We start from the raw sequence: 19,380 nt of genomic DNA on the forward strand, positions 1-19,380 counted from the left end.
TGAAAATCAAAACTATAAATTATTCAAAATTATTAAACCTTCCCTATTTCATCCTAAAATTCACGAAAAATCTGTCCAAAAAACATATTAAAGCATGCCAACAACAATTCAGATTTTGAAGGGACAAAATTGATTGTATTTTCCTAATTGTTATGGGCCTTAATAACATTAAGCCAAAATTGAGGGTTAAACATGCAATTTCTGAAATTTGTTGCATGCAGTTACGAGGCTTTCTTATGCTTCTGCAATTTCTTATCCGCAAGGTTCTGCAACTTTCCATACCGCAACTTTCTTTCCATTTCAGCATGCAGACATGTTCACCAACTACCAGGATCTTAACTCTCAATTATCAACTAAATCAAAAGCTACATTTTGTTGCAGGATTAAAGCAAAAATCTGAGCTGACCGTCAAGGACAAAGGGAACTAATCAGCAAAAGAAAAAAAATGCAGCAGGAGCTTTCTCTGCAAAATCACATTTACAAGCTTTCCGTAGCTCTCGGCTATTCATCACCTAAATCTATCGCACAACAATGAACGAAAAGGGAACTACAACATGCCATTTTGATAAGAAAAACAATTCCATCCCTCTAGCATCAAGAACAGGAGCTAAACTACCCAACCTGATAAACAAAGTTTCTGAAACAAGAACATGCAGGAGCAAAGAATCTGGCTTGACTGAGATAGAAAGAGGGAGGCCTCAACAACTCGAGCGGATAAAACACAAAAGAAAGACCAAGGCAACATCAAAACCTTAGGTTTCCTTTTAAAATTCTGGTTTAAGACTTTTTGCGAGAAAATTATTTCAATCAGTACCAACCTACCCCATTACCGATCACTGGATTGAGAGCAAGAGGAAAGGAAAGAGGATATACAAACGGATACTTATGCATATTTTAATAGAAAATAAGTACAGAATTCATTCATCAAAAATGTTAACGGATACTTATGCATATTTTAATAGAAAATAATTGCGGTAATTTTTATACATATCGAAAATTAATAGAAATAAGAAACAATCAAAGTCTGCTTTATGACTTCTAATTTTTAAAATTTAAGCACCAGCCAACCAGAGACAATATGATGACTAACAATTAATGTGTTTCATTTTTCAAGTGGGAATAAAAAATGAAAGATAAAAAAATATCCAGAGAAAAAGGACAAAACCGTTTTCCAGGAAATGGGTAGTCATTGTCTGCAAGTCATTTCTACTGATTTTCATTTCTTAGTATTGAATTGCACCGGCCAAACCCACCCTTGAGGGGGCCTTAACTTCCACGTTTTGCAAAACAGCCACAACAATAAAGGACAAAAAAAATAAAAACAAAGAAAACATCAAGGACCTCTGTTTTGTCGGTTGGAGGAAGAATCAGGACGCAGCAAAATCACAACCTTAGATTCAAGAACTTAAAGCTTAAAAAATATATATATATATTGGAACACCAGAAATTAAAAAGGCAAAAAAAGCAGAATCAAGAGCAAAAAAGGAAGATAGGAAAACATCCCTTTATGCAAAATTGAAGGAGGTATATTAATATCTTATCCCTCTCTGCAAAATTTCAAGTTATATTATAAGAAACTGATGAAGCTGCACTCATCCCATCACCACAAACAAGACTGGAAAGAGAGTATTAGCGCTTCTCATCTAAATATGTACATCTGATTAACCCCAACAACAAAAAAAAAGAAAAGCTAGAAAAACCCATAAGACAAAAGGGGGGGGGAACAGAAGAAGACGAAGAAGAAGAGGTCTCTAATATGATTATTTAGTTTCCAACAGAAATAGGTCTATTTTCAGCCAATCCCAAGGGTGATCTTGAGCGCTGTTGTCGACTGACGAGGGTGATTTCTTTAAGAGCTGGTCTCATCTCTGGCTGCTGAAGAGCACAGAGTAGCAATCATAACACACAGATTTCTCTTTGACATTTCACCAAACATCTTATATGCATTCACAAATTAATCACATTTAACTTAAACGCCTAGTCTCATATGGCTATTAAGCATATTTTACCCGTAGACAATCAAAACTACAACCATTTCCTAGATGTTTCAGTGGACATTTTCAGCCCCAAAATTGCAATAAAATCTTCAAATTCTCAGCCTTGATTTTGCAAGAAAATCTTGACAAACAAAACAAATGAACTATAAATAAATTACAGCAATATAATCAAACGATTTCAAGAGGACATGATGGTCTAACCTCGTCACTGCTATTTTTCATACGCTCTTTGGTTGGCTACCACCGTCGCTAACCCTTTTATTGTGTCTGCATATGGAAGCACCCAAAAACAACCGATCGATGAGAAAGGATAGAGGGAAAGTGGGAATTGAAGATGAAAATTTGAAGTGAGAAAATTTATTCAATTGTAACCAAGAGAAAGTGTGGACCAAAGTGGAAACCTTTGCCTGGGAATTCAATCGTATGTTGGAACTGAGAACTAAGTAATAAGAAGGCAGATGACTTTAAAGAGATGATATCCGAAAGTGTTTCAGAAACCCAAAACTGTTTTCAGAAACTGGTAACTTTTTTACTTAAATATGAACATTTTTTCCTTGTAGTATTAGTAAGTTTAATTCAAAAATAAGTAATTTTCATCAAATAATAAGTAAATTAAATTACTCAAAGTGTAAATTTCTATTTCTGACTAAAACTTATCTTTCAGGCATAAACTTACTAGTTTTAATTAAAAACTTACTAAATTTAATATTAATTATTTTAATATAATATTTAAAAAGTTGCTAAAAAATTAGATCTGTCACTGAAGGTAATAGCAACCTATAATAGCAGATTTTCCTAATATCGTTACATCAACTATAGGCCACTTGTAGCATTGGGCCCTTAACTCTTATAGTTTTATATTTTACTACGTAATCCCTTGTGATTTAATATTTTATTCACTAATCTCTTTAAGTTGTTTTCAAAGATATATTTACATAACCCCTGTGATTAATTAATAATTTTCAACTTCACAAAGGCGTATTTTTGATATCTTAATTGACTCCATTATGAAATGCAAATTTCGTGACTTTGACACTTTAGTCCAAACTATGAGAGAGAGTTATGTAGACCTTATAAAACTACCTGCGCGAGGGGGGGTTATATAAAAAATCACCGAAACACAAGAGGTAAAGTGTATTTTATTCTTTGAAAAATATAGGTCTGCAAACGCTTTATTTATGTTTGCTGGAAACTATTTTATTACTAGCTTGATTTAGTTGGATATTGCGACTGTGTGAACGCACAGAAAGCTAGCAATGCAAAGGAGGAGGGAGCCCACTGCTATAAATTGCTCCAGCCAGTCCACTCATTATCTTTCCAAGCATAGCACTGTATGGACGCACAGTCATTAAGATGTTCAACCAGGATACTTTTCTGTCTCTAACAAATTTAATTTAGTTGGAATTGTTTAACAAGAATGTGTAAATGGAAACTTCCTATCTCCACCTTCCTGGTTCCTGATTACCGCTTTTTACAGCAAAATTGGAAACCAGTCCGGAAATCAAAAAGACAAGGACGGAAAAGAAACAGAGACGACATATCCTAACTTTGACATGCTTTTTCTTCGTTTTCTGAAGTTTGACATGCTTTTTAAAAGTGAAATAGTACAAAGGATAGCGAATTAAAATAACCTTCAACGTGTTGAATCCCGTGTTTTAATATTGTAGTTACTTTATATGGTGCAACTTTACAGCCAAAAAGCTGCTTTGTGTGCAATAACGTGTATTTATATATGCTACCTTTTTCAACTTTTTGGATTAGAAAAAAAGGGTTGTGCTGCTTTATATAGAACTTCGAATGATGCAGGATTGTCAGCAAAAATGGATCCAAGTCCAGTATTGGATATCGTGAAGAATACCTTCACGGAAGCGAAGAGTTCCAAGTTCACCAATGGCAAAAATAGGTCTGTACAAATAACTCACTCAGTGTTTCCGCTTATCAAAGAAGCAGGTGGCAAGGCTCATGCTGTGATCAGCATTGATCCTGTCAGGCAAGAGCCTCTTCCTTGCAGAAAATGGCCTATCTGCAGGATCCCATTGCACGTTCGCGAAGATAACGAGAAAGCTTATGCTCCCAGATTAGTCTCCATTGGTCCACTTCATCACAAGAGGCCTGGTTTAGAGTTTATGCAAGCTCAAAAGTTGAGACTTTTTGATTCCCTTTTGGAAAGAGGCAGACATCATGGTATTTATGTACTCAATGTTCTCAGTGATGCTATGAAAGAATTGGAAGCAGAAACAAGAGAATGCTATGCAGAGGACTTAACACACATTGACAGTGATAGCTTCACAAAAATGATGCTAGTTGATGGTTGCTTTGTGATAGAGCTCTTGCGCCTCGGTGGAAAAAGTTACCAGGTATAGTCTTAATATCTCCTAGTGTTTTAGGTTCAAGTTTTCACACTCTTGTTCTTTTCCAAGTGGGTTTATATGAAGACAAAAATTTCTTGAACAGGGAAAGCTGGCAGATGATCCCATCTTTGCTACTCGTTGGATGCCATCCAATCTTGGTCTTGATCTCCTGCTGATTGAAAATCAACTTCCTCTATTTGTACTCCAAAGGCTTTTTGATCTTACCAGGTTGGGTGATGAAAAAGATTCTCTCAACAAGCTCGCTCTCCAATTTTTCGAGTCGCTCAGGCCAGGGAAAGATGCCATTACCAGCGAAACAACTGATCATGCAGACAGGAAATACACACATTTACTTGCTCTCTTTCATGCTAGCTTTGCTCCAACTGAAACTTACTGTTCTAATACCCAAGCAAGAAGGTCCTGTACCTATAATACATATAGTGGGAAAGGCTGGATCTACAGCGCTAAATCACTCAGCCTTTGTGGGCTGACATTCAAGAAAAAGTCCGGTAACATGTTAGATTTGGAATTCGAGGACGGAGTGCTGAAGATTTCCCAATTGTTCATTGATGATAACACAGGCATTGTGTTGAGAAATTTGATGGCTCATGAGCAGGGTGATAGAGGTTCTGCACCATATTTTACGTCCCTAGTAGTTTTCCTCGGCAATCTGCTGTGCTCAAGAGATGATGCTAGAGTTCTGATGAAAGCAGGGATCATCAGACAACCAGAGAATGATGAAGAAGAAGTAGTGAATTTTTTCAACAGCCTTGTTAAGCAACTTGTGTTTGACATGGACAGATGCTACCTTCATGAGCTAATTGAAGATGTCAATATTAGCAGTCAATCAGTCTGGGCAAAACTCAGACTACGTTGCCGGCCCATCTTACCTCACCTCAGAATCATAGAGATTGCCTTGTTTACTGTCTCCTTGGCACAAACATTTTTCCTCATCAGAAGCTCATAGCTTCTTCCACGTTGAAGGCTGATTTTTTTTTTTCTTTTGGTTGGATGTAACATAGTTCCTATCATGTTCTCCAAAGAAAACATTTCTTAATAAACAGAACGTCTTCCTCATAATTTTCCAGTGTTTTGGCTGGACTGAGAGAAATAATTTTGGTTGAATTACTAGTTACCCTTATGGTTTCACATTTTCCTGGTGAGCACCTTATTGTTCAATAATATTCACTTATACCTCCTTGTTATACTAAGCATTTGAGCAAAGGCATAGGTGGTATTTCAGGTGAATATTTTTAGACCGAATAAGGAATAAACCTATTGATCAATCCATAAGTCGGTGATTCTACCGGTAAAATTTCAAAAAAAAAAATGAAAAAAAAAACACCGTTCAATTGTCAATTGAACCCCTAATTCAGACATTATTATAAGTTAAATATATTATTTATTATAGGGTAAATTACATATAACCTCCGTGTGATTTCATCTATTGTTACATGATTTCCCTAACGTTTCAAAATATCCAACTCACCTCCTATAATTTTATGTAAAGTGAAAAATTAACGAAAAATAACTTATGTAACATCGTTAGTTGAAATACCAATAGTACTCTTACTTAAATACTAAATTAATTGACTACTTAACCACCTTGTATAAAAGTATTGAAAGATTACGTTGATAAATGTAAAAGCCACGAGGGAGTAAAGTGGATACTTATATAAATTATAAGGGGGTTATATGGATATTAAGATTTTATTACACGCGTCTTTAAAGTGCATTTGGTATAAACGCCGTGACTAATTCATTTTTCAATTTATATAAAATCACAAGAAGGTTATGTGATTATTTTAAAACTTTAGGTAAATTATCCAGCATTGTGTAAATTCACATGGGGATGACAAGCAATTTAACCTTTATTATATTATATAATCACTGAATCAACCGATCAACCCACCCATTAAAACCATTGTTGACCCGTCGACCAATCACCCCATTGGATTAGTGTCCAGACTGAATTTTATAATCATAAAAGACAGAGGTACTTTCTGTCTATTTTTCACCTTAAAAAAAAAAAAGAAAGGGCTTCAAATACTCCGTCCATAGTATAGCTTGTCCCCTCTGTTCCATGGTGTCATTTTTTGCCATCTGTTTCTTTCCTCTCCAAAAGGTGCTTTTTTTTTCTCCAAACGATAGCAGAACTTATATTGCAGATAAAATGAACTTACAAAGTTGGAGCAACTGCTCCTACATCATTTCTGGCTAGACTACTGAGCCAAAGAGGGAAAGATTGTTCCCAACTCACTTCACTAACCAAGTTTAAGGCAAACTTTGCCAATGGTGACTAAAATAGTTACCTTCCCTGCCAATAAAGGAAAAATAACATTTCCGGAACTCTTGCTTAAGCTTTTGGATGTCTTCGACTATCGTTCCAATCACTGGATCCCCAGTGCAGTCTTCTTCAATCCTTGCTACAGCCACATTGCAGTCTGATTGTATCCAGATGTTTCTCCAACCTTTTGGCCTTTAACAGTGCAGTTCTAATCGCGGTTGCTTCCTCTATTACTGGTTCAGTACACTTTTTTGCCAGCCCAAGCACACACTAACTTACCACTGTCATCCCTAGCCACAATTCCCCATCCTGCCACTTCCTTTGGTTGAGGGCTGCATCTGTATTTATCTTTATCACCCTCCTTTCAGGTGTTGTTCCTCTGATTCCAGCTCCTTGCTTGCTTTCTTCTTCATCTTGTTCGTGATCCTCCCCCCTTTGTGCCATCCTATACTCCTGCCATTCATATGTTGCCTTTTGTGCTGTCAAGCCTGACATTTCCTTACCTTTTTAAATTGCATTTGATTCCTGGATTTCCATATCTGCCACAGGATATTTACAGTTAATGCACTATGTTCCTCCCCATCCTCTCTTTCCTTTGCCTCCATCAAAGTGGTCCACCATAACCAGAAATTCTGCCTAAAGGAAAGAAAACCATCCCACTTAATTGGTGCAGCCTTCCATATCCATTCAGCATGTTGGCAGAAAAACATCATGTGCTCCAAAGTTTCTGTTGCCTCCCCACAGCATGGACATTTATCCTCCCCTTTCCTTGTTCTGCTTCTACTGATTTCATTGACAGGCAAGACTCTATGTAGACATTGAGGTATTTTAGCTGGAATCTTTTCCTTTGTTTCTTTATTTCATTTTCAGGAACAATTTCTCTCCATGCACATGCGTGAAAAAACACTTCTGCAAAAGTTTCTAAAACTTCAGTCTCGTTGATTATGTATTCACTCCCTTAATCATTCTTTTTCAGCAAATAAAACCCATTAGGCTTGAACCCTCTCTTTTGATGTTACATTTCATTATTGCCCCGTAAGCCTCATATTATTTCGTTCAACAAAAAGTTGACCGATTTCAGATTTTTCTTTTCCATTTTCTTAAGGGAATTTTTTAGGGATTACAAATTTATAGCAGTGATTCCAAAAAGAGATTTTTTTTTTAATTCTTGTCTAGCTGTTAATGATAAACTAAAGGAAAGCAGTTTGAAGCAAATGTCATGGATAACTGCTCCATACTTTGGATTAAAGTTTCAAAGTGATAAATGTTATCCTAAATTTATGAGATGGTAATACGAAAAAGGATGAACTACAAGAGGCTTAAGTATGATTTACCCAAAAAAGAAAAATTATGGTCCTCAGGAATGATAATGTCAGCAAATATCAGCCAGAACTATTTTTTTCAAGCAAAGTCCATCAATCGGAAAATTGGTTCAAGCTTTGAAATATCAGCAGATTCTTTTAGTATGCTTAATGTTATCTTTCTAATACATTGGGTAGCTCTTTATGATCGTATAATCCTTCCTATTACATCAAGAATCATGGGGAAACATGTTCATTTCTCGACAAGGAAAAGAATGGGAGGTGGAATGCTCCTGTCCCTTTTCTCCATGATAGCGACAGCAATTGTGGAGGGTAAATGACGTAGTCTGGCTATAAGTGAAGGATATTCAGATGATCCAGAAGCAGTGTTGGACATGCCAGCACTTTGGCTTCTTCCACAATATTTCCTGCTCGGCTTCTGTGAAGCTTTGAGTGTAGCTGTACAAAATGAGTTCTACTATTCTGAGCTTCCCAGAAGCATTTCAAGTGTGGCTTCCACTTTGTTCACACTTGGGATGTCTGTGGCAAGTTTGGTTGCATGTTTTCTTATGAACACCATTGATGAATTCGCAAAACGAGGAGGAAACGAAAGTTGGATTTCAATCAATGTCAATAAAGGTCATTATGATTATTACTACTGCAGTCTCGCTGGCTTAAGTATGCTTAACGTGATTTATTTCCTCATTTGCTGTAAGGCCAATGGTCCAAGCAAAGAAGATAACTAAAAGATGACTCTTCATGTACAGGATGAACAGAATTGATGGTGTTTCACTACTGTAGTATTAGGTTCATAAACCTGCAGATGGCTGTAAATCAGAAGATGAATTGATCCGGATGTTTTCATCAAGTTTACAAAAGCTATATTGATGTTTGAAGAGGTGATTTTTGGCGGGTAATTAGTCCAACCGAAATCAGCTCTCTTGTTGAGGTGGTGAGGTGGACTCGATTATCTCACCTCGGGTGGAATGAAGTGAGGTTGCACGTTCAAAGTGGATGGCGGGGCTTCTCCCCTGGTATCACTCCGACGATCAAGTTAGTATGAGAACGAGAAAGATAGTAGAATATGAGAATGAACAGTGTGCTTACTTGTTAGGAGTACATGAGGGGTATTTATAGAGTGAGAGTGGAGGGCAGGACGGGGGTCTTATGCCGGTGGGACCCATGCCCTGCCATTACGGCTCTACTCCCTGTCAGGTGGCCTGACTCTGACACTGTAGCCTTCTGGGTATGATGACGGAGAGTATTGTGCAGGTGCCATTAAGTGCCTCCAGTGCTTTTCAGATAAAGCACTAGTCCCGAGTGATGTCAGGTGGCTTGACCTCGTCAGCGTGCAACTGAGGTGGAGGTGCCGAGGTCACCTACACGGTAGACTAGGGATCCGGCCGATCTCAGGGGATATGCCCAAGACACGGATGAGCTCCGATGAGGGACGAGGTGGGTTCACCTCGGAATTGCGGGGTTGCCGAGGTGAGCATCCTCAATAAGCCCCCCAAGCCTCGGGAGCTCCGGGCTAGGGAGGTACCGAGGCTTCTTTGTGCCGAAGTCGTCAAGAGTCGGGGTCCCGAAACTGCTCCGGAAGATGCGGGGACGAGACACGTGGGCGAGTCAGTTGACAGGACGTGGTCACTGGTAACCGTCGCGTCGTGAAGTAGTGGGACGTTTCGTGCAGATGGTGTCAGTCGAAAGGACGGGGCATTAATGAAGAGAGAGGGAAGCACGTCTTTTCAAATTCGAACGTGGCTGCCTTTTCGCCTTCTTGCCGCCTCTTCGGATTCTCGCCGAATCCCTATAAATAGGGGGTCCTTTTCACCGCATGGCCCCTCACTTTATCTTTCAGCCTTCGACTTGTAAAATTCCCGAGTGTTGCCGAGGTGAGTCCAGCTCTGCCAGCCGAAATCACAGCCGAAGCCATCCACTTCGTCAGATTCCGTAGTCAACAGTAAGTATTTCTATTTTCATCTCATCATTCACATATGGCCAAAACGGCTAAAACCCATAAGGAGACCGTGAAACCGAGCTACCAGGCCGAGGTGGTGCCTGACACTTCGGAAGAAGCGACTTCATCCAGCTCTGGGGGATCGACGTCCGGTGCTGCGGAGGGTTCAACCGAGGTGGAGATCGCCGAGGCAGCCTCGGTGTCAGAGTCGTCCGAGATGAGTGAAGCTGGTTCCGAGGTTGTCTTCAATAACGAGCACGGAGCTCAGATACCCCATGATGAGGGAGTACTGGAGCCAGTAGCTCCGAAAAACGCGGCCAAGATTGACTTCGGCAAGATGCCGAAGTTCAGAAGTCGAGTGGGGGAAGACAGGGCTCAGAAGGTGATAAGAAAGTACCCTTTCAGACCGGGGTACATCATCACCTCGCCCGGACCAGATGACTCAGCCGAGAAGCCCCCCATGGGGACGGTGGCAGTCTACATCCAGCAACTGGAAGCCGGGCTGAGGATGCCGACGTCAAGGTTCTTCAGGGACACACTTCGTCACTTCGGTATGAGGATTACTCAGCTCGTCCCAAACGCGGTCCGCATTCTCGTAGGTTTCGAGATGCTGTGCCGACATCAAGAAGTGACTCCAACTGTGGATCTATTCCGCCGATGCTACACCTTCAAGGCGCATGGGACAGACAAGGGGTGGTTCTACGTCTGCAACCGGAACAACACCATCCCGAAGCTAGTCATCGGCGCCCCCACTTCAATAAAAATTTGGAAGCGTGACTTCATCTTCGTCTCGGCCGTGGACTTCCCACGGGGTTTTTGGTGGAGGCCCATCAAATCGAAGGCCGACGCCTCCGCGGGGGATCTCGAAGAGGAGTCTTTCCAGAAATTGATGGGGTCCGGACTTCGGATCTTCAGCTGGGACCACCCCGAGGCCGTGCTGGTCGATGGGGGAATTAGCCGAGCTCTACTGCCCCAACAAGACTCCCTTCTTTTCCATTAAACTTAAGAAACCTGTAATTTTTCTTTCATTGCTTTCCTTTTACTTCGGCTAAGGCATATGATAATATTTGCTTCTTGAGCAGTGACTAAGTTGTCGGACATTATCACGTCGAGCTCAGGTGCCGAGGTGGCAAAGAGGTCGAAAAGGAAGAGCTCGGACGAGACATCGGCGCCTCCGCCCAAGAAGAAATCACAAGGGCAATCTTCTAAGACCTCGGCGGAGAAGACCACCCCCACCACGGCAGACCAGAGCAGCTCGGCTGCTGCGGCCACAGGGTCCACTTCTTCAGTTTCGGAAGGGGTGCCATTAGGGGTGACCACGGCACTTCCACCTCCACACGGCCGAGACAAACAGTTGAAGGCTCCAGTCAACGCGGTGACGGCGTCTTCACTATGGAACCGTTACCAATGCCCCCAATGTTTTCTGGGGAAGATAAATCTCACCCCGGCGAGCATTGGTGTCCGGACTGGTCGCTCAAGGTTACGACCGATGCAGCCATCCTCGGGTCGCACAAGACCTGGTGATGCAGTCCTTGCGAGGACTTGGCGTTCACAAGGAAGCTGACTCCGGCCGAGATGCTCCAAAGCGTCATGGTGACCACGGCCTCCAACACCGCCTTTGTGGCCGAGATGGCACATCGGTATTGTGAACTGCTCGAAGAGCAGGACACCGGCAAAATACAAGATCAGATTGCCAAGCTAAAGAAAAAGCTGGTTGTGTCTGATTCCGAGAAGTCCGAGCTTCAGAGACGCCTTCAAGAAGCCGAGACTAAGGAGGAGGAGGCCGAGGCCACTGCCAACAGCCTGAGGTCGGCTCTGGAAGAAGAGCAGAAGAGGTCAGAGGAAGCGAAGAAGGCCCACGAGCAGGCTCTCGAGAGTGCGAGGACCTCGGCTGTAGAAGATTTCCGGAGGTCCGAGACCTTCATTGGGGATCTCGGCCAGCTGACAAGGCCGAACTTCATGCTTGGCTTCACGTCGGCTATAGATGAGGCCGCAGCTCATCTACCCTCTGAGGCTTTGGAGTCTTTGAGGAACAGTGCCAACTATAACGAGGACTCCAAGGAGCTGTGTGATCGGATGGCCGAGGGCATTCAAGCCGGAAGGAACTTGGCTGAAGTCCAAGATGAGTTCAACAAATGGCTAGTTGAGCTCGACGAGGTCTTTGAGGAGGAAGGAGGAGAAGAAGTTGGGGGCAACGTCGGCGAGGAGGGTGCCGAAGAGCAAGGAGGAGGAGGAGGAGATGCTCACCCCGGCGGGGAAGAAGCCGGGGAGGCAACTGGCCAAGAGGGAGCCGAGGCGGAAGCTTAGCTCATAGGGCTTTAAATGTAAATTCGAGGTGGGGAGATTATTAGAATACTCCTGACCTCGGTCTTTTATATTCTTCTTGTAATGCCTTTTCTTTATTGAATGAAAGATTTATTTCTTCTCACTTCGGCTCCTTTGATTTCTTGCTTCGTCCCCTATTTGTCCCCCTTATTTTTGAATAGCGGATGTGTAGCATCTTGGTATTGAAAAATAACTAAGCGGCTGAAGTGATAACTTAGTAAAATTTTCAAGCATAATACAGTCTGAGGTTCTCGGCGTGCCAAGTCCTCGGCACTAGAGTGCCATCTCGGTAACTTAGTTTACAATACCCACTTAGACTAGATTCCACAACTCGGTAAAGCCCTTCCCATTTCGGGCCTAATTTCCCTTGTAGTTCAGCTCGGCTGACCGAGTTTTTTCTAAGCACCAAGTCTCCTGGCAGGAATCGCCGATGCTTGACGCGGGCATTGTAGTAGTGTGCCAGGGTGTTCTTGTAGGAAGCTGTCCGAGCTGAGGCAAGGTCTCTTTTCTCGTCAATGTGGTCGAGATCTAGCTGCCTCTCCTCTCCGTTCACCTCGACTACATAGGCTGTTAGCCGAGGACTGGGTGTGAGGAGCTCCGCAGGGATGACAGCCTCGGTTCCATAGGTCAAGGAGAAGGGGGTCTCTTGCGTGGATGACCTCGGCGTGGTCCGATATGACCACAGAACACTGGGGAGTTACTCCACCCAAGATGATCCAACTCGGTGTAGTCGGGTCTTGAGGCCATGCAAGAGAGTGCAGTTGAAATTTTCTGCCTGACCATTGGCCTGAGGGTGGCCTACCGAAGTGAAATGTTGTTTGATGCCAAGGTTCTGGCACCAAGCCTTGAATGGGTTCTCGGCAAACTGTCTCCCATTGTCCGAGATAATGATCTGGGGTACGCCGAAGCGGCAAATAATGCATTTTCAAAAGAATTTTTGAATGGCCAGCCCTGTGATGGTCCGTAGAGGCTCGGCCTCAACCCACTTAGTGAAATAATCCACAGCGGTTACCAGGAAGGTATAGCCCCCGACCGCTTTAGGGAAAGGACCGATGATGTCTGTCCCCCATTGCTCAAACGGCCAGGGTGAGGTGATTGGAACAATGAAGTTAGAGGGTTGGTGAAACTCAGGGGCGTGGACTTGGCAGGACGGGCAGCTGAGAACAAGATTTTGAGCGTCCTGTCGAACGGAAGGCCAGAAGTACCCAAGAAGTAAGGTCTTCCTGGCTAACATCCTATGGCCGACGTGAGCCCCACATAGGCCTTCATGTATCTCACGGAGGACCTGGCGTCCTGCCTCGGGCGTGACGTACCTCAGCCATGGGCCAAGGTATGAGCGTTTATACAGTTCTCCATCGCGGAGCGCGTATCGAGCAGATTTGCGTTGTATCTTTCTCGCCTCGGCTCGGTCCTCGGGGAGGACTCCCTGTCCTAAGAAAAGGATGAACGGGCTCATCCATGTTTCTCCCGTGTTCACAGGGCAGGCTACCTCTTCCATGTATCCCGACTCGCTCAACACTTCCACCAAAATGGTCTTGTTGAGGTCAGAGAATGAGGTGGAAGCCAACCGGGATAAGGCGTAGGCCCGCCTATTCTGGGAGCGGGGGATTCTCTGAATTTCGAAAGATTCGAAGTATGCGATGAGTTGGTGGACTTTGGATAGATACCGTTGCATGGTTTCGTCCTTGGCCTCATACTCACCATGGACTTGGCAGACTACGAGTTGGGAGTCGCTGCGGACGTAGATCCGCTGTGCACCAAGCCTGCGGGCTAGTTGGAGCCCCGCGATCAAGGCCTCATACTCGGCCTCATTGTTGGTGGCCAGGAAGTCAAAGCGGAGGGCGTACGAGCACACTTCACCCTGGGGGCCCTCCAGGAGCAGTCCTGCTCCACTGCCATCTCCATTAGAGGATCCGTCCACATACAATGTCCACAGGTGTGGGGTGGACACTTCGGCAATGGCGGAGGTGGATTCTCGACCTTCCGTGAAGGTGAGCTCGGCCAAGAAATCAGCTAAGGCTTGAGCTTTTATGGCGGTACGCGGGCTCATACGACAGGTCGTACTCCCCAACTCAACGGCCCACTTAGTGAGGCGCCCGGAGGCCTCGGGCCGCACCAGTATCTGTCGGAGGGGCTGGTCGGTCCTGACGGAGATGGGATGAGCTAAGAAATAGGGTTTCAGCCGTCGGGCGGCGTGGATTAGTCCTAGCACAAGTTTTTTCACTTGAGTGTATCGAGTCTCCGGCCCACGGAGAGCTCGGCTGACATAGTAGACTGGCACTTGAGTGCCCTTATTCCGGATGAGCACAGCGCTGACAGCCTCGTCCGCTGCGGAGAGGTAGAGGTACAGCTTCTCCTCGAGCCGAGGTGAAGCGAGGGTGGGTAGGTAGTGCAGGTATTGCTTCAGCCTGTCGAAAGCAGCCTGACACTCCTCAGTCCAGGAGAACTGATCGGCCTTCTTAAGCACCTTGAAAAAGGGCAAAGCTTTTTCTGCGGACTGGGATAGGAAGCGGTTCAGTGCAGCCAGGCGTCCATTCAGCCTCTGGACTTCCCGGAGGTTCCGAGGTGGGGACATGTCCTGGATGGCCTTGAATTTGTCGGGGTTAGCTTCAATTCCCCGGCGGGAAATCAGATACCCCAAAAATTTTCCCGAGGTGACACCACTTGAGATTTAACTTCTTGGGATTTAACTTCATCCTTGAGTCCCGCAGAACGCCGAAAACCTCCTTGACATCTGATAAGCTAGCCGAAGTGGTTAAACTTTTGACTAGGATATCGTCCACATAGGCTTCCACGTTTCGCCCGATCTGATCCTTGAAGATGCGGTTGATCAACCTTTGATAGGTTGCCCTGGCATTTTTTAGCCCAAACGGCATGGTGGTATAGCAGTAGACACCTTGGTCGGTGTAGAATGCCGTTTTCTCTTGGTCCTACTCACTCATTCCTATTTGGTGATACCCCTTGAAGGCATCTAGGAAGCAGAGGACTTCATGTCCCATTGCTGAGTCGACGAGGGCGTCTATCCTCGGCAGGGGGTAGCAATCTTTGGGGCAGGCCTTGTTAAGGTCGGTGAAGTCGACGCACATCCTCCATCCACTGGTATCCTTTTTGACCATAACAGGGTTGGACAGCCAGGTGGGTTACTGGACCTCATGAATCATCTTGGCAGGCAAGAGCTTGTCGACCTCATCCGATATGGCCTTGCTACGTTCGGGGCCGAAGTGCCTTCGTTTCTGTCGCACAGGTCCGCCTGTGGGTTAACGTTGAGTTGATGAATCATGAGCTCGGGTGGCACTCCGACCACTTCATCTGCGGACCACGCGAAGACGTCTCGGTGGTCCTTGATCAGGGAGATCATTTCTTCTTTCAGGGGTGAGGGGAGTCCGGCCCCTACTTGGATCACTTGGTCAGGTTTCGCTTCATCCAAGACCACTTGTTCCACCTCATCCCCAGGCTCAAGCCTGTTGGGCTCTCCTGCCTTCTGAGGGTCGATGCAGTCTATGGAGAGGACCGCTGGCCTCTTTTCTTCTGACTTCGGCGAGGGCCGGGGTGTGACTGCTGCTTGAATGGTGGCGAGGTAGCATTCCCGGGCGGCGCCCACGTTGCTGCTCACCTCGGCCACCCCCTCAGGTGTTGGGAATTTAAAACTCAGGTGGTAGGTGGAGTATACGGCTCTCAAGGCGTTGAGCGTGGGCCGGCCTATCAGCATGTTGTAGGGAGAGTCTGCTTTGACCACCGCAAAACTGACAGGCACAGTTCGGCAGCATGGATGTCGCCCGATTGTTACCATCAGGGTCACCATGCCCTCCGGATGGACGACGTGTCCCCCGAATCCAACGAGGGGAGTTCTGACAGGAGTGAGTTGCTCCTTGGTCAGTTTCAAACTCTCGAAAGTTCGGTAGTACAAGACGTCCACCGAGCTTCCGGGGTCAACATAGACCTTTTTGACTATTTAGTTATTGGTGAGGACTTCAATCACAAGAGCTTCGTAATTGCTGGAGGCCGCAGGAACTGGGTCAGTGGGACCATAGGTGATGACCTCGGACAGCCGAGAGCTCGGCTCGGCCACCTCCATCCCGGCCTGGCGGTAGGTCCGCTTCCGGGAGTTCTGGCTGTCTCCTCCCGTTGGTCCTCCCGCGATGGTGTTTATCACCCCAGCGATGTTAGGGCCGTAGCCCGGTGATCCATCGCGTGGAGGCGGCTTGTCCTCCTTACGGTTTTCGGGACCTCGGCAAAGCATGTTCGTGTCCCGCCGGTCGTCTCGGCGGGGGCCCCGGTTCTCCCGGTGGGAGACACTTCGGTTGAAGCCTCCATCCTTGCGGACGAATTGCTTCAGGTATCCCTGTCGGATCAAATTCTCGATCTCTCGCTTCAGATCATTGCAGTCTTCCGTCTCGTGCCCAACGTCCCGGTGGTAGGCGCAGTAGAGGTTTGAGTTCCTCTTATCTCTCCTCCTCGGAATTTCAGGTGGGTTTCGGCCGAGGTGATTCTGCCTCATCACAGCCAGGACATGAGTACGGCTGGAGTTGAGTGGTGTAAGCTCGGCGTCCGAGGTGGACGACCTGCCTTTGACGATCCGATCAAAGACACTTCGGCGGTCTCGGAACTGACCCGACGATCCGCTGGGGCCTTGTTCGGCCCGACCGGCATCCTTTTTCCTCCGGAAATCTTGCCCGGTACGAGTGGCTTGAGCCTCTCGCTTCATGCGGTTTAGATCTTCACTTCGGATTCCCTGATCTACTCGATCCCAGAGTTCCCGAAGTGTGCGGGGGTAATCCCGGTGTATCTCAGTATTGAAGATTCCCGCGATCAGCCCATTGGTGAAGGCAGCTATGGTTACCTGCTCATGCTGATCAGGTATCTGCACGTTTTTCTCATTGAACCTCTGCACGTAGGAGCGCAGTGACTCGCCGGGGGCTTGCTGCAGGTTCAAGAGGTAGGCCGAAGTCTTCGTGATCGGACGAGATGATACAAAGCGGTGGATGAACCGATCTATCAACTCATCTAGTGAGGAAATGCTCCTCGGTTCTAAACCCCAGAACCACTTTCGGGCCGTGCCCTGTAGGAAGATGGGGAAAGCTCGGCAAATTACTGCGTCGGGGACGCAATAGAGCCGAAATGCAGAAAGGAAGGCGCGGAGGTGATCCTCGGGGTCACCTCGGCCATCGTAGGAACGTAGGGCGGGAAGTTTGAAATTTGGGGGGACCATCTCCCTATTGATGTCATCCGTGAAGGGCGGTGCTCTCAGGTATTCGGCTGCTAAGCCTCCGGGACGCCGAGGTGGGTCCTCAGCTCGTTTTCCCAGAAGACCCCGGGAAAATGCCCGGGAAATGGAGGCGATTTTAGAGGTCGCCTTGGAAGAGGCGCGCCTGGAAGTGCTCCGAGAGAGGTGCCCCTCATCGGAATCTTCGCCGGAAGGCACTTCAGGGGATTTCGTCGGTCTCCTCTTGGAGGATTCAGCCTTCTCCTTCCCCTGTCTCTTGAAGTATCTCCCCAGTTCCTCGAAGATGTTTGGGTTATCAGCCACGAACTCGGCCATCTTGGCGATGACATCTTCGTTGTTGGGCTGGGTCCTTGGGGACCCTTGTTCTTCAGAAATATGATCTTGCTGGGCTCCTGATGCCTGCCCAGCCCCAGTTGAGGGAACTCTTCCACTCCTGGAGCGCGTGGATCTCATTTTAACGGTAATCTCGTTCCCACAGACGGCGCCAGTTGAAGAGGTGATTTTTGGCGGGTAATTAGTCCAACCGAAATCAGCTCTCTTGTTGAGGTGGTGAGGTGGACTCGATTATCTCACCTCGGGTGGAATGAAGTGAGGTTGCACGTTCAAAGTGGATGGCGGGGCTTCTCCCCTGGTATCACTCCGACGATTAAGTTAGTATGAGAACGAGAAAGATAGTAGAATATGAGAATGAACAGTGTGCTTACTTGTTAGGAGTACATGAGGGGTATTTATAGAGTGAGAGTGGAGGGCAGGACGGGGGTCTTATGCCGGTGGGACCCATGCCTTGCCATTACGGCTCTGCTCCCTGTCAGGTGGCCTGACTCTGACACTGTAGCCTTCTGGGTATGATGACGGAGAGTATTGTGCAGGTGCCATTAAGTGCCTCCAGTGCTTTTCAGATAAAGCACTGGTCCCGGGTGATGTCAGGTGGCTTGACCTCGTCAGCGTGCAGCTGAGGTGGAGGTGCCGAGGTCACCTACACGGTAGACTAGGGATCCGGCCGAGCTCAGGGGATATGCCCAAGACATGGATGAGCTCCGATGAGGGACGAGGTGGGTTCGCCTCGGAATTGCGGGGTTGCCGAGGTGAGCATCCTCAATGTTAAAATGACAAAACAATTGTTGCTGTATGAGAAGAAGGATGAAAGAATTCATTGTACATGCACATAAACTAGCACTTCATATTTGACCGCAAAAGTGGTGTGGTAAATTGTTTAAATCTAGCTCAGCTGGTAGAACATCAACCCTGTTGCAATGGAAGTATGGCTGGGAGTTGTACTTGAACTGTTGAACCAGCACAGAAAGACAAAATTGAAAATATCAAATGTGTAGAGTTCATATTATTTTATCTGGTGGATGTTGAGAACCATCAATTGCAAAAGCAAATAAAAAATTCTACGGACAACTCAGCCAGGTTCAAAAGAATGTCAAAGAGTAACATACAAAAGTTCAAAACTTAAAAATAAGTTCGCTCCTCTACATAATCAATTTTTCATAGACTGGTTCTGTCTAGTTACCTACCGTCAAACATTTTAGATCCAGTCCCTTTTTATTCTCAATCCTGATGTGTATATCAGGAAATAGAAGGGAAGATGTTTGCTAAGTTTCTTTCCTTCTTTTGCTGTTTTTGACAATCTCAGCTGATCGGTAATGCAAATTAGTGTTTATTATTTTCCGTCATTTATTCCTTCATTGATACATGTCTCAGATATGGCCTATAGAAGGCCTAAAATGTGCCGCTTCTTAGAAAAACAGCAACACACAAGTATAACATGTTTAAATTGTATTGCTACCTCATAGGTACAGACTAGTAGCATCTCAAATCCAGATAAACAGAAATGATGTAGCTTCAATTTTATAGTTGAGAGACTCAGTTCACCTTCTTGCCTCAAAATGGAAACGAAAAGAAAAAAAGAACCAAAATGAAAAAATGAACATA

At 45.4% G+C, this 19,380-nt stretch overlaps 2 protein-coding genes across 2 annotated transcripts; one reads left to right on the forward strand and one right to left on the reverse strand.

Annotated features, from left to right (window-relative positions):
• Positions 1-3,817: 3,817 nt before the first annotated feature.
• Positions 3,818-5,428, forward strand: LOC113772121 (UPF0481 protein At3g47200-like). Its single transcript, XM_027316681.1, has 2 exons — positions 3,818-4,354; positions 4,452-5,428. Exons 1-2 carry the CDS (start codon positions 3,818-3,820, stop codon positions 5,313-5,315), a joined length of 1,401 nt encoding a protein of 466 aa, XP_027172482.1. The 3' UTR covers positions 5,316-5,428.
• A 7,016-nt stretch (positions 5,429-12,444) lies between these two features.
• Positions 12,445-14,793, reverse strand: LOC113772130. Its single transcript, XM_027316692.1, has 2 exons — positions 13,424-14,793; positions 12,445-12,907 (listed from the first exon to the last, which is right to left on the reverse strand). The coding sequence occupies exons 1-2, from the start codon at positions 14,791-14,793 to the stop codon at positions 12,445-12,447; spliced, it is 1,833 nt and encodes a 610-aa protein (XP_027172493.1).
• Positions 14,794-19,380: the final 4,587 nt, after the last annotated feature.

This window comes from Coffea eugenioides, chromosome 1 (assembly GCF_003713205.1).
Source record: "Coffea eugenioides isolate CCC68of chromosome 1, Ceug_1.0, whole genome shotgun sequence".
Taxonomy (NCBI): Eukaryota; Viridiplantae; Streptophyta; class Magnoliopsida; order Gentianales; family Rubiaceae; genus Coffea; species Coffea eugenioides.

Bases quoted from the DNA above. Each gene is read 5' to 3' on its own strand.
- LOC113772121 (XM_027316681.1), top strand. From the start codon at position 3,818: ATGGATCCAAGTCCAGTATTGGATATCGTGAAGAATACCTTCACGGAA. The intron at 4,355-4,451 runs GTATAGTCTTAA...TTTCTTGAACAG, and splicing joins TCGGTGGAAAAAGTTACCAG to GGAAAGCTGGCAGATGATCC.
- LOC113772130 (XM_027316692.1), bottom strand. From the start codon at position 14,793: ATGTCCCCACCTCGGAACCTCCGGGAAGTCCAGAGGCTGAATGGACGC. The intron at 12,908-13,423 runs GTACTTCTGGCC...GTAACTCCCCAG, and splicing joins AGGAAGACCTTACTTCTTGG to TGTTCTGTGGTCATATCGGA.